General features: G+C 43.6%; 1 protein-coding gene across 8 annotated transcripts in view; it reads right to left on the bottom strand.

Annotated features, from left to right (window-relative positions):
• Positions 1-13,483, bottom strand: part of FYN (FYN proto-oncogene, Src family tyrosine kinase) — a 237,988-nt gene that overhangs the window by 60,312 nt on the left and 164,193 nt on the right. For all 8 annotated transcript variants that reach the window (XM_010598705.3, XM_064289947.1, XM_023542304.2 and 5 more), the window contains one exon: positions 3,093-3,350. In XM_010598705.3, coding sequence (XP_010597007.1) covers positions 3,093-3,339 — 247 coding nt within the window. In that variant the 5' untranslated portion in view covers positions 3,340-3,350. The remainder of the gene's footprint in view (positions 1-3,092; positions 3,351-13,483) is intronic.

The raw sequence follows: 13,483 nt of genomic DNA on the forward strand, positions 1-13,483 counted from the left end.
ATATGGGCTTGTAAGCAGACCCTTCTCAGTCGAAGACTGTCTCTACGCCAGTTGACACACCTTGACTGCAGCCTGTGAGAGACCCTGAAGTAGAGAATCCAGCTAAGTCATTCCTAGATTCCTGATCCACAGAACTGTGAGACAGTAAATGTGTATTGTTTTAAGCTACTAAATTTTGTGGTAAGTTTTTATGCAGGAATTGATAACTAATACACTCCATTTCTCTGCTCTCTGGCTTCTCATTTTTATCTCCACAACATCCAAGTGCTTGGTGTGGCCTAAAGAACTCACAAAATGGAGACTCCCCTTTCACCAAGTTGCCATTTTGCTACGTAGGTAGTTCCAAGAGAGCAGATGTGTTCGTGGCACTATTCATGAACAGAGAGGGAGGTGGGTTTGTCCTTCCGCCCCACCTCTAGTGGGACTTCCTGTAGGAAAGCTGGCATTCAGAAGGTCTGACCACACAAAGCAGGGCTCCTTTGGCAACCGTCTTCCTTTCTTTCACTTTCTTTGAAAGGTTAGAAAAGAGACTGGCTTAAAACAAAAATGTGGGGGCCTGTAAGGTCACGCCTATTCTCACTTCACACTCCATTAACAGATTCCCTTCCCTTCATTACATAACTTAAAAACAAACCCAAGCCAGCTCCATTGTGTGGAGGACCAGGCACATGAAGACCCACACTCCCACTCTCCTCCCATCAGCTGACAAGTTCTCATGAGCCTTTTATGTCTAGGGACTGAAGGGAAAATTAAAGGAGGTTACAGAGAAACACAGGCACTGTTCCTGGCTTTAAAGGACCAAAAGCAGAGTTGAAGAGAAAGGGCATGCATAGATAATAAAGCCAAATAAGAGAAGGCAGAAGAATCCGCCAACATTTGGGGGTACTGACAGTGTTTTAACTTGCAAATTCTGTAAGGGATCAGATGGCCTCTTACACTAAGATTGTCCCCAACTGCAGTACAGACCCATATGTTCAATGCAAGGAGCCCTCTCAGCTGACTTTAATGAATGATACCTGCAGACACAGGGATTTGTAGCCAGCACTCATGAATGAAAGAGCAAGGACGATGCCTGTGTCAGCAGAAAAAAAGAGTCTGGGCTGGCAACACTCTCATGCTTCTCACAGTAGGTACAGGGGGTATTTGCTGGGTGTCTTTTTGGTTCTTTTGTCCTTCTGCATCCTCAAGAGACATACTTCCCTAGACTTCCTGTCAGCCTCCTCTGTTCCTCTCTTTATTCCAGGCTCCTTCTGAGAAAGGAGGAGAAATGGGTGAGTATACTAGCACTCGTTGTCCCTGGGTAGTGCAAATGGTTAAGCAAATGGTTAAGTGCTCGACTAACTGAAAATTTGGCAGTTCAAACAGACTCAGAGGCACCTCAGAAGAAAAGCCTGGCAATCTGTTTCCAAAAGATCACAGATGGGGTCACCATGAGTTGGAATCAGCTCAAGGGAAACTACTCTTCTTAACCTATCATTCATTCACTGTGCAAGGCATGAGTTGAAGGGAAAGCTGGATCCACTATAACAAAAGGATAAACTTAAATGTTTATTCTACTGGGCAGAAGGTGATACACTCGTAGAACAGAAGTAGCTGGTGCCCACAGGCTCCGGGTCAGGTCCCCTGATATAACCACACTGCCACATATTGGGTGCAGAGGTAAGAAAGTCTCTTCTGATGCCTTGGCAGTGCTAACTCCCCAGAAAAAAAGGCACAATGGCTAAGTTATAAGACATCTGATCCCAAATGAGCTGAGAGTATAATGGTTGATGCTACAGTCTTTTAAACTTTTGTAATAAACAAAACAGTTTGGAACAAATAATGTCAAATATCTAGTTACCATGCTTCATATACTGGGAGAGGATTTTGGAAGACTAAGGATGCATGAGATAACTTCCAAACATTCTGGAAAACATATGTCTGAGAACATATGCCAGATATTTTACAAAGTATTAGCTAAGTCAGCAAATACACATGGCAGTAAAATGTAGCCCCTTGTGGTGTGAAAGAAAACTTCCAAAAAATGAGAAAGATTCCTTAAGGATACTTAAAACTAGATTTTAAAATAGGTAAGATACATGAAAATACTTATTGATAACCTCAGTCATGTGGAAAATAATGCAGAGACCAGATTGAAAGAGAGAGTAATAGAGAGAGAGAATTAGTAAAAACAAATGGCCAAAAAATAATGCAGCCAAGTGACTCCCTGGCTGGGAAGTGAGAGGTAGGCTGAAGGTTAGGGAGATGAAGGAAGAAGTACTGCCCCCATAAAGTGGTTCTTAAATGAGGGGGGATTTGTTACATCAGTATCTGGGGAACCCAAAATATACGTGCCCAGACGCAGTCCTGGAGCTTCTGAGTCAAAACTCTGTGATGGGGCTGGGCACGTCCATTTTAGAAACGCCGCCTGAGTTATTGTGAGCCAGCTAGCCAAGGTTGACAGCCACGGGCCCAAAGTGCTTCTGTGGCATGCTGTGCCTTGCTAACCTGAACCTTAGTGCAGAATTTCCACAAAGCAGCAACTGGGCCCCTCCCCTGGCTCCCCTGCAGCCAGCATTTTGACTTGTACATCAAGCTCTGGCTTTTGACAACCCCCTCATCTTACAGGGCAGTGATGGTGTTTCAGTGGCAGAAATCTCACCTTCCATGTAGGTGACCTGGGCTCAATTCCTGGCCAATGCATTTCATGCACATCCGCCACCCATCTGTTAGTGGAGGCTTGAGTGTTGCTATGGTGCTGAATGGTTTCAGCTGAGCTTCCAGACTACGACTAGGAGGAAATGACTGGCTATCATTGTCCAAAAATCAGTCAATGGATCACAATGGCCCAATCTACAACAGATCATCGGGATGGTGCAGGACCAAGTCGTGTTATGTTCCATTGTGTATGGCGTTGCCATGAATCAGGGGGGTTGATTCAACTGCAGCTAGCAACAACAAACATCTGATAGGGAATAGGTAAAAGATGATTACAAACTAAAACGTAAATTCCTTAATCAAGGTGAGCTGACTGAAGACAAATGTTCAACTGACAAAAAAGTTAAGAACAGCTGCCCCACTTGCCTTCTGCCCTCTGCCACCACGGGGCTTACCTGTTCCTCCTCTTGTGCGCAAGGTCCCAGTATGAGACGAAGAGTTCACACCCCCAAAGACGGTGAGTCCTTGGCCCCCTGCTGCGTGGAAGTTGTTGTAGTTTGGGATGGAGGTCACGCCGAAGCTGGGGTAGTGCTGAGGGGTGGGGTCTGTGCCATATCGGTACCCAGAGCTCTGGTTCAGGCTGCCATCCCTCTCCTCCGTCAGTTTTGTTGCTTCTTTATCCTTACATTGCACACAGCCCATTATCTAAATTCCTGCCAAAACAAAGAGGAGACCTATGAACTCGGATGCCTCTAGTTGCTGGGTTGCATTACTATTAAAGAGGAATACAAAGGCCACCCTTGGACATTTCAGGCCTCTAGGACCATGAGGAAAAGCATGGCTAAGGGTGATGGTTAGGAGGAATCTCTGTCTCTTTATACTTAATCACATTTGTTCCCCATACACTTTGGACAATGAGATCATCAGAGCAGAATGTTCACCACGCAGCAATTTTCCTCAAACAAGGCGCGTACCTCTTAAAATCCTGTAGTATCGCACACCTGCTAAAGACATCCCCCCAATACTTATGCTTTTCTTTAGTCATCTCAAAAAATAACACATGCTCTATAAAAGGAGTCTGTACAACATCTGAATAAAAACTTCTATCACAACAAAGGAAATCAAAGGAAGAGGGCATTGATGTGTTGGAAAAACCAGACAGTCCTTCAACAACTCAGCACGCTTTTTTGCTCATGGGTACCCATTCTTTACGCACAAATTTGGAAAGTTTTAAGCAATAAGATGATGATAAATATCAAAATTTAGAAATAGTTACTGGATGAAGATAAAATTGGCAGAAACTAAGAGGTCTGAGTATCCTCGCAGGATGTTGTGATAGCCTAGAGTAACAAAATCATTTCAAGCTGCTAATGAACTCCGAAAAAATTTTTTATTGATTTAATAATTTTGTTGTTGTTGTTGAGAATATACACAGCAAAACACACACCAATTCAACAGTGCCTACATGTACAATTCAGTGACATGGACAGCATCCTCTGAGTTGTGCAACTATCCACACCCTCTTTTTCTGAGTTGTTCCTCCCTCGTTAACATCAACTCACTACCCCCTGCAGCCACCATCTAATCTTACAAGTTGCTGTTGTCACTTTGACCCCTTATAGATCGTTCTTAAAAGAGCCTAATGCTCAAGATAGACATTTTTTGCTAGTTAAGCTAAACTATTATTTGGTTTTAAGAACACTCTGGGGGATATTTTTGGTTTAAGGTTTAAAGATGATCTCAGGGCAATAGTTTCAGGGGTTCATCTAGCCTCTATGACTCCAGAAAATCTAGAGTCCATGAGAATTTTTAATTCTGTTTTGAATTTTCCTCCCTTTGATCAGGACACTTCCATAGAATCTTGGGTCAAACTGTTCAGTAATGTTAGTCGGGCACCATTCTGTTCTTCTGGTCTTAGGAAGGCAGTTTGTTCATGGAGGCAGTTAGCCACACATTCCATTTCTTCCTCCTATTCCTGACTCTCCTTCTTCCTCTGTTGCTTCAGGAGAATAGAGACCAATTGTTATGCCTTGGATGGCTGCTTGCAAGCTTTAAGACCCCAGGAACTACTAAAAGAATTAGGAGCTAGAACGGAAGCACTAAACATGTTATCAGGCCAATTAACTGGGATGTCCCATGAAACCATGACCCTAAACCTCCAAACAAAGGAACCAAATCCCATGACATTAAAAAAGATGCTAATTAACTTTCAAATTTTCATTAGCTTTTGCCATTTTCCAAAAACATTTAAAAAGATCACCCCCATGATCTAGAATTAGTTAGTAGTGGATTAACAGAGTGACTCATTGTCACCCCACCCGCCTCCAAATCTACTTTTCCTGGAAGCCTCTTTTCAGTAAACGGCACTACCAATGACCCAGTTGCTCAAGTCAGAATCCTGGGACACATCTTTATTTGCTCTTCTTTGTTTACTTCTCACTCTTTCTGTCTCACACTCTACTATCCAAACATACTGAACTTTTCAGTTCCTCAAAGGTTCCATTTTTTCACTCACCTTCAGGCCTTGGAACAGGGCCTTAAACACTCTTTCCCGCTCCGCTATGATACACAATGGATCCTCATGTCCTAGGTAAGACACCACTTCCTCTAGACAGTCTGCTCTGAGTTCCATACCTTCCCCGCTGGCTGGGTTAATACCCTTCCTAAGTGCTCCTGTGGCATCTTCACCTCCCTCATTATAGCCCCTATTGTGCCGTATTAAAACGGGGCCTGTCTACTTATCTCAGTGCCCAATAGGCTGTGAGTTCCAGGAAACCAGGGCCCCGTCCATTTTCATCACAGCTATATTGACGATGGGTAGCACACAGTAAAAAGAAAAACAAACCAAACTAGTTGCCATTGAGCTGATTCCGTTCATGACGACCACCATGTGTTTCAGTGTACAACTGTACTCTGCAGGGTTTTCAATGGTTGGTATTTTGGAAACAGATGACCACACCTTTCTTCTGAGGTACCTATGGGTAGTCTAGAACCTCCAACCTTTTGGTAAGGAGCTGGGGGCGTTGACTGTTGCACCACCCAGGGGACTCAATACACAGTGAATGAATGATTCTCCTAGCCCCTTATGTTTCTCTTTCATTCCTTCCTTCTGCATCATCAAAGCTAGTGCTTCTTCTCCCAACTCGTCTTTGATCAGCAGCGTACACTGCAGTTTTGAATTTACTGATGCATTTAAGAAGTGGAGAAGATGGAGAAACACAAGGTAAGTCAGCCAGGCTCCTCCATGTTGGACTGCAGTAGCCTGAGAGGCTGACGGGGGCAGAATATGCTATGGATGTCCCTGCCAAAACTTTGAAAAGCAGCCCTTTTGGGACCAAAGAACCAAATAAAAAACACATGACATCATGTGGAATTACATGTATTCACTGGGGAGGGCACAGCTGGCACAGTATGGGAAGAGACTTGAGCCAGCTTTTCTATATTATCTCGAAAACCAAAGTCAGGGCGGAGGGGTGTGGCTGACATATCAGATGTGGAGACTCCCAGCGACACTGTTCTGAGCACTGCTTTTCTGCTGGACTGGGTCACAGAAGCAGTATCAGACTGCTCTAAAGCCATCTTGCATTACATATTTCAATAAATACTTATTGAATGTCTGTTCCTGAGAATGGAAATGTTTGGAAACGAGCCGCCGCCTACTGCTTGAGCTGAGATCACCCAGTCTGGAACACATTTACACATAAACCACTTGAGATTAATTTAAAGTACACCATTTCCAGCACGCTCTCCAGATTATGGTAAACGAACACAATTTTAACACTTTTCCAATAAAAAAAAAAAAAAAATTTTTTTTTTTTTTTTTTTTTTTAGGAAATGCAAAATATTTCCAAGGCTTGATTTCAGGAGAATTTCATCATTAATTGCTGGTGTTGCTTCATAAGACTGACAAATATTTTGCTCACATGGTAGAAAGTTGCCCCAAGCTCTTACAAACACCAGACAGGAAACAATTCTTGTCCCAGGTACGTTTTAAAGGGGATTTTATTGACCTACTGCAATTAAAGGATGTGAGAACTGAATCACAGAATCATATTATTTACACCAGCAGTTCTCAGCTGGGGGTCATTCTGACTCCAGGAGACAGAATAGGCAAAGTCTTGAGGCATTTTCCAGTGTTACAACTCCGGGTGAGTGTTACTGACATCTAGTAGGTAGAGGCCAGGGATGCTGCTAAACATCCTACCATGTACAAGACAGTCCCCTACAACAAAGAATTGTCGTTTTTTTGTTGGTAGGTGCTATCAAGTCAACTCTGAACCATAAGGACCCCATGTACAACAGAATGAAACATTGCCCAGTTCTGTGCCATCCTCAAAATCATTGCTATGTTGCAGCTACCGTGCCAATCCCTCTTGTTGAAAGTTTTCCTCTTCTTCACTGACCCTCTACTTTACCAAGCATGATGTCCTTCTCCAGGGACTGGTCCCTCCTGATAACATGTCCAAAGTATGTGTGACAAAGTCTCGCCGTCCTTGCTTCTAAGGAGCATTCACGCTGTACTTCTTCCAAGACAGATTTGTTCATTCTTCTGGCAGTCCATGGTGTATTCAACATTCTTCACCGACACCACAATTCAAAGGCATCAATTCTTCTTCAGTCTTTCTTATTCTTTATCCAACTTTTGCATGCATATGAGGGAGCTGAAAATACCATGGCTTGGGTCCGGCGCACCTTAGTCCTCGAAGTGACATCTTTGCTTTTTAACACTTTAAAGAGGTCTTTTGCAGCAGATCTGCCCAAAGAATTACATGGACCCAAGTGTCATTATTGTCAAGGTTGAGAAAATCCTGAGCTATACAGAAGAAACAACCTATATCCACATCTTTGAAAAATTATAACAGTTGTCTCCCTTAGATGTTTTTGTTGTTGGTTCGTTGTTGATTTTGTTTTGGGTTTGTGACTTTGGAGAAACACCATGCATTACAGAGTAGAACTGTTCCATAGGGATTTCTTTCCTTTTTTTTTTTTTTTTTAATGGTACTTTAGATGAAAGTTTACAGAGCAAGTTAGTTTCTCCTTAAACAATTAATACAGAAATTGTTTTGTTACACTGGTTGTCAATCAATAGAGTTTTCTTGGCTGTAATCTTCATGGAAGAAGATTGCCAGGCCTATTTCTTCTGCTGGGTGGGTTTGAACAGCCAGCCTTTTGGTTAGCAGCTGAGTGCAAACTGTTTGCACCACTCACGGACCTTTGTCTCCTGTATATGCAGGTGATTAACATGCAACCCAGAATGTCTTCCTTAGGAGAGAAAGCATGCTAGATGGAAGGAGGCAAGTAAAAACACTGACATGAAATGCTCTGATATTTCTCTAGAAGCTTGTTCACTGTGATAGAGAAACAGAAGCAAGAAACCAACGAGAACTCTCATGACAAACTACAATTCCAACCCCAACAAGACTATATCAGAACCACCAAACTAAGGAAAAACAGTCACTCAAAATCCTACTGAGAAAGTACCACCACGGTAATACATACAATTAACAGCTTATATACGATTTTCTGAAATAATGGAAGGAAAAATATCCTAAGTTCCTCAAAGGCAGGGATTATTTTTGTTTGTTGTTTTACTATAGCACCTCCAGTGTCCAGAACAGTGTTTGGCACACATGAGAAAGTCAATAAATATTTATTACATTAATGAATAATAAAAAGATTTCAATAAATCCATTTTAGAGAAAGCATTCTCTTTCATTTCTCTTTCACAGAAGGGCAGCCCCATCAGCACTTACAAATTTACAGTTTTGAGTTAAGTAATGTTTCTGCCCAGATCTTGTTTACTCTCCCCACTTTATTAAAATAGCCTTAAAACAGAAAGGAACGGAAATAAATCAGTAAATGCAGGCCTCAGCCATTAAAAGTTAATTACAATGAAAATATTTGTATAAGATTTTGTACTCTTCTTCCTCCCACTTGGGGCATTTGGACTAACCATTTCCTGATGGTAGAGTCAGAGGTGCTTTATGCGTTGTACTCAATGTGATCAAGCTGTTTGCCAGGAGGCAAAGTTCTGAGCATTCAAGTTAAAATCAAAGAAATGATGCCATATTATACACAGTCATGTGGTGAGGCTTTTATGCCCAATTCTGTAGCTTGATCATGAACATGTTGTTGTTGTCAGCTGCCATTGAGTCAGTCTCTGACTCATGGCGACCCAGTGTACAATGGGATTACACTGCTGTGATCCACATGGTTTTCACTGGTGGATTTTCGCAAGTATATTGCCAGGCCTTTTTTCCGTAGTCTCTCTTAGTCTGGAAGCTCTGATGGAACCTGTTCAACCTCACAGCAACACACAAGCCTCTACTGACAGACGGGTGTGGTGGCTGCACTTGAGGTGCATTGGCTGGGAATCAAACCCAGGTCTTCCACATGAAAAGTGAGAATTCTATCACTGAACCACCAGTTCCCATGAGAACCACTGAATAATGACAGTCTAATAATTTGAGAACCACCGAATAATGACACTCTGAAAGTAGAGCCTTGGAATTGCTCTGATCCAGAGACAATACATACCACAAGCTCATGGCAATTGCTCTCTGTACATTGCTATGCCTGTCAAAACAAAACAAAACCTGCTGCCATCAAGTTGATGCCAACTCATGGCAACCCTGTAGGACACAGTAGAACTGCCCCATAGGGTTTCCAGAGCTGTAATCTTTATGGAAGCAGACTGCCACATCTTTCTCTCACAAAGCAGCTGGTGGGTTCGAACCGCTGACCTTTTGGTTAGCAGCCAAGAGTTTAATTGTTGCACCACCAGGGCTCTTCTATGCCTATAATATAGGTGAAAAAGCATTTTGATCAACAGGATCCTGTACCTGTGGTCAGGTTGTCTGGATTATAACTGTGAAGTCTCTGTTCTCCAATCACGCTGCAAACTGAGAGGCTGTTTCTACCATTCAAGTAAAACTCAATTTACTTAACCTTCCTTATTCCTGGGAGCTTCTCAAATGCACCAACGGCATTAACCAACACGGCAAGAGTTACCAAACAGGGAACTCAAGGATCACTACACTATGCTCCTGTGAGCATGGCAGACACCATCGACTGATCATTTCGATTGATTACTGCTGATGCGCCACGATGTGGTCTCTGAATTCCCTTCACATTACTCTCTAGTGATCACTTGACAGAAAGGATGGAATCTATTCATTACTGTAGGCATAGGGTGCTATGACCCAAAGTGACCCTAGCTGATCATACACTTCCTCCTCCTGCTACCACAGACCACAGTCTGGTGTACCAGATGTGCATTAAATCCAGAGCTGCTCACATTTCCTCATATGCCAACCAACAGAGCAATGTCAGCATGCTCAGTGATGACATTATGGTACGCAGGAAAAGATTTCAGGCGTGTGCAGTAGAAATACCAAAATGGAAAAAAAAAAACCCATGGAAAATCTTTTGCACAAGCAAATGACTTTCTCCTGAGGCACATAAACTCACAGGTAGACCGAGGGCTGGCAGGAGGAAGAATGGTGAAGCTGACCACAAATAACTTTAATTTCAGCAGTGTAAGCTCTTTTGCCTCAGAAACCAACCCAGGAGGGTGTGGAGAAGTCATAGCCCTGAGGCATAACTCATCCATCCTCCTGACAGTCCAAGCAGACATCCTGGACTTTGGAGAGTGACAGGTAAAGCCACACTTGGCCAGCACTCTGATGTGGCATGCTTCCTGGTGCTATCATTCACTTCCCTTTTAGCAAGTCTCCACTTTCCCAGGGCAGGTATCATAGTGGAAGTAAAAGAACAAGGAAGGGAACTAAACTAAGCAACTAGAAACCAAATGAAAGTTTCTAGGGAACAGTTAAGAAGGAAAAAAAAAAAAAAAAGGAATTTAAGCTAAATTGTAGATCCACTTCACACTTTCATACACTTCTCTGTGAAAACAGCAAAAACCTGCAGCTTAACAAGCTAGAAGTAATAAAAAAAAAAAAAAGCACGAGAGAAAAGGATAAGGCACAGCAGAGACACAGAAATTATTTAACTTCAGAATAGAAGATTTATGGCAGGGGGCTCTCGATTTTTGTTAAATTGGCAACTTCCACAAGAATCCACCTGAGATAATCTGCTATGTTCTCCATGGAGAAAGCTAATCCCTTAAAGGTGCAGGGAAGCCTTTCCTTAGTTTTCACCAGGTAACTGCTAGAAGCACAGCATTTACAGACAGATGAGTGTCACATCGGTAGCAAAGGTGGTTGGATCATAAAACCTGTCACCCAAATTTCCCAGTATCTTTCACCCCTTCCCCCCACATCTGCAATGGGACTTTCCTCCTTTGTAGGACTCTGGGTCAGATGATCCTACCACCCCACAGGGGAATACAAGCAATGCTGCCTTTTGGAGTCAGTCAGGACAGACGGGCCAGGGCTGATAAGGGAGGGTGGAGAGAAAGTAGGACCACGCTGGACATGTTCAGAAGCACAAACACTCCCTAAGGTCCTAAAACAAGGGAGGAGGTCATAGTTGGGTTGACACTTGGGAGATGTAACTACCTGGGCTGAACCACTGGTACTGGGTCCAGCCAGTGGTCTCAACCCAGCTGAAAAAAAAAAAAAAAGAGTATACAGGACTGTCAAAGTGGGAAAATCCTCTTTGCTGCCAAATGGAGGGAAGGAGTGAACATCACTGCCTTGCTGAAAAGGTGGTATGGAAGGCAGATTTCTAACATGTCAGCCAAGATTCTCATCCTAGTGCACATGCCCTGTGTCATCCCTGTTGCTGTTGTTGTTAGCTGACGTCAGGTTGGTGTCCAACTCATGGCAGCCCCATGTACAATGGAATGAAATGGTGCCGGATCCTATGCCATTCCCATAATTGGTTGAAAACTGTTGTGACTCACAGGGTTTTCAGTGGCTGATTTTTAGAAGAAGATGACCAGGGCTTTTTTCCTAGTCCACCTTAGTCTGGAACCTCCGTTGAAACCTGTTCAGCATCACAGGAACACACAAGCCTCCACTAACAGATGGGTGGTGGCTGTGCGTGGGGTACACAGCCTGGAACTGAACTCAGGTCTCATACATGGAAGGCAGGAATTCTACCACTGAACCACCAATGCCCCCATAACCCCTGAGATGTGGGAATGATAAGACAGTCACTCATATGATTAAGTTATGTTAGGTGGCACACCTGAATTTAAGAAAGGAAGATTATCCTGGGTGTATCTGACCTAATTATGTTAGACTTTAAAAAAGACTGGGCTTTTCCTAGAGAAGTAGATGCAAAGTGAGAGAGGGATTCGATGTGAGGGAAACTCTGCTGCTGGTTTGAAGATGGAGGGTTCTGTCTGGCAAGGAATGTGGGTGGCTTCTAGGAGATGAAAATAGCCCCCAGCTGACAGTCCGCAAGGAAATGGGGATCTCAGTCCTACAACCACAAGGAACTGATTTCTGCCAATAACCTCAGTGAGTTTGGAAACGGGTTCTTTCTTGTCGAACCTCCAGATGAGACTGCAACTGGCTGACACCTTAATTTTAGCCTTGCTGGGCCAAGAACCCAGCCGCGCTATGCCTAGGCTCCTGACCCACGTAAGTGTAGACTAATAAATGGGTGGTGGTGTGGGCCACTAAGTCTTTAGTAATCTGTTACCACAGCAATAAAAATCTAATACCTATTTTGGTGAGATGGGGCACAACAGAGACAAGGGCTCCAATCTCCAGTGATGACCAGAATAACGAGTGCTCACTGTGGGCCAGGCACATGCTGTGCACTGGACACACGTTATCTCCTGAATTCTCATGACAACTCTAAGAAATAGGTATTGTTATCCTGCCTCACTTTACAGTGGAGGAACGTGAGGCCCAGAGAGGCTGGAGAATTTGCCTGCAGCTATGGCAGTGGTGGGGATGGGATTTGAAGCCAGACGGACTGACTTCATGGCCAGCATGCTGAATCTCAATACTAGAGCTATCTTCTGTACCATGGAAGCCTGGCCACTTTGTGTTAGGGTGTGGGTGCAAGAATGGGAGTGGAGATGGGAGGTGCTGAGGCAGAGAGACCTGTGGGGGAGGATTGCCGGTTCTACAGAACCCAAGTTCATGTGCATAATTAATACAGGCCCTGATTTCAGGACCTGGCCTCACTCTCCCACTTTCAAAATCCACTCCCCAAACAGTGGACTCTGTAGAGTTACCAGTATCACTCGAGGAGTGGAGAGTCACTGTCTTCCATGACGTGGTTTGGCATCTTAATGAACGTCAGAGCCAATGGCACTAAACCAGTAAACCAGTTGCTGTCAAGTCAGTTCCAACTTATGGTGACCCCATGTGTGTCAGGGTAGGACTGTGCTCTGTAGGGTTTTCAATGGCTGTGATGTGTTGGAAGTAGAATGCCCGGCCTTTCTTCCAAGGTGCCTCTGGGTGATCTCAGATCTCCAACTTTAGTTTTCTGACCTTTCTTAGACATGATAGGGGTACATATATATCCAAAAGACTCAGCACTGGTTTCCTTGATATAAAAGTGAGTGTTCCTATTACATTTAAAATATGATTTGCTTTACAGGCAAAACTCTCTGGAACATATACAGATTCTGTCTTAGTTATCTAGTGCTGCTGTAACAGAAATACCGCAAGTGGATGGCTTTAACAAACAGAAATTTTTGTTATTCTCTCACGTTTAGGAGCCTAGAAGTCCAAATTCAGGACACCAGCTCTAGCAGAAGGCTTTCTCTCTCTCTGTCAGTTCTGGGGGAAGGTCTCATCTTAATCTTCCCCTGGGTCCAGGAGGTTCTCAGTGCAGGGACCCCAGGTCCAAAGAATATGCTCCGCTCCTGGCTCTTCTTTATTGGTGGTAATGAGGGCCCTCTTTACTACTGGAAGCATAG

This window comes from Loxodonta africana, chromosome 1, assembly GCF_030014295.1.
Source record: "Loxodonta africana isolate mLoxAfr1 chromosome 1, mLoxAfr1.hap2, whole genome shotgun sequence".
NCBI lineage: Eukaryota > Metazoa > Chordata > Mammalia > Proboscidea > Elephantidae > Loxodonta > Loxodonta africana.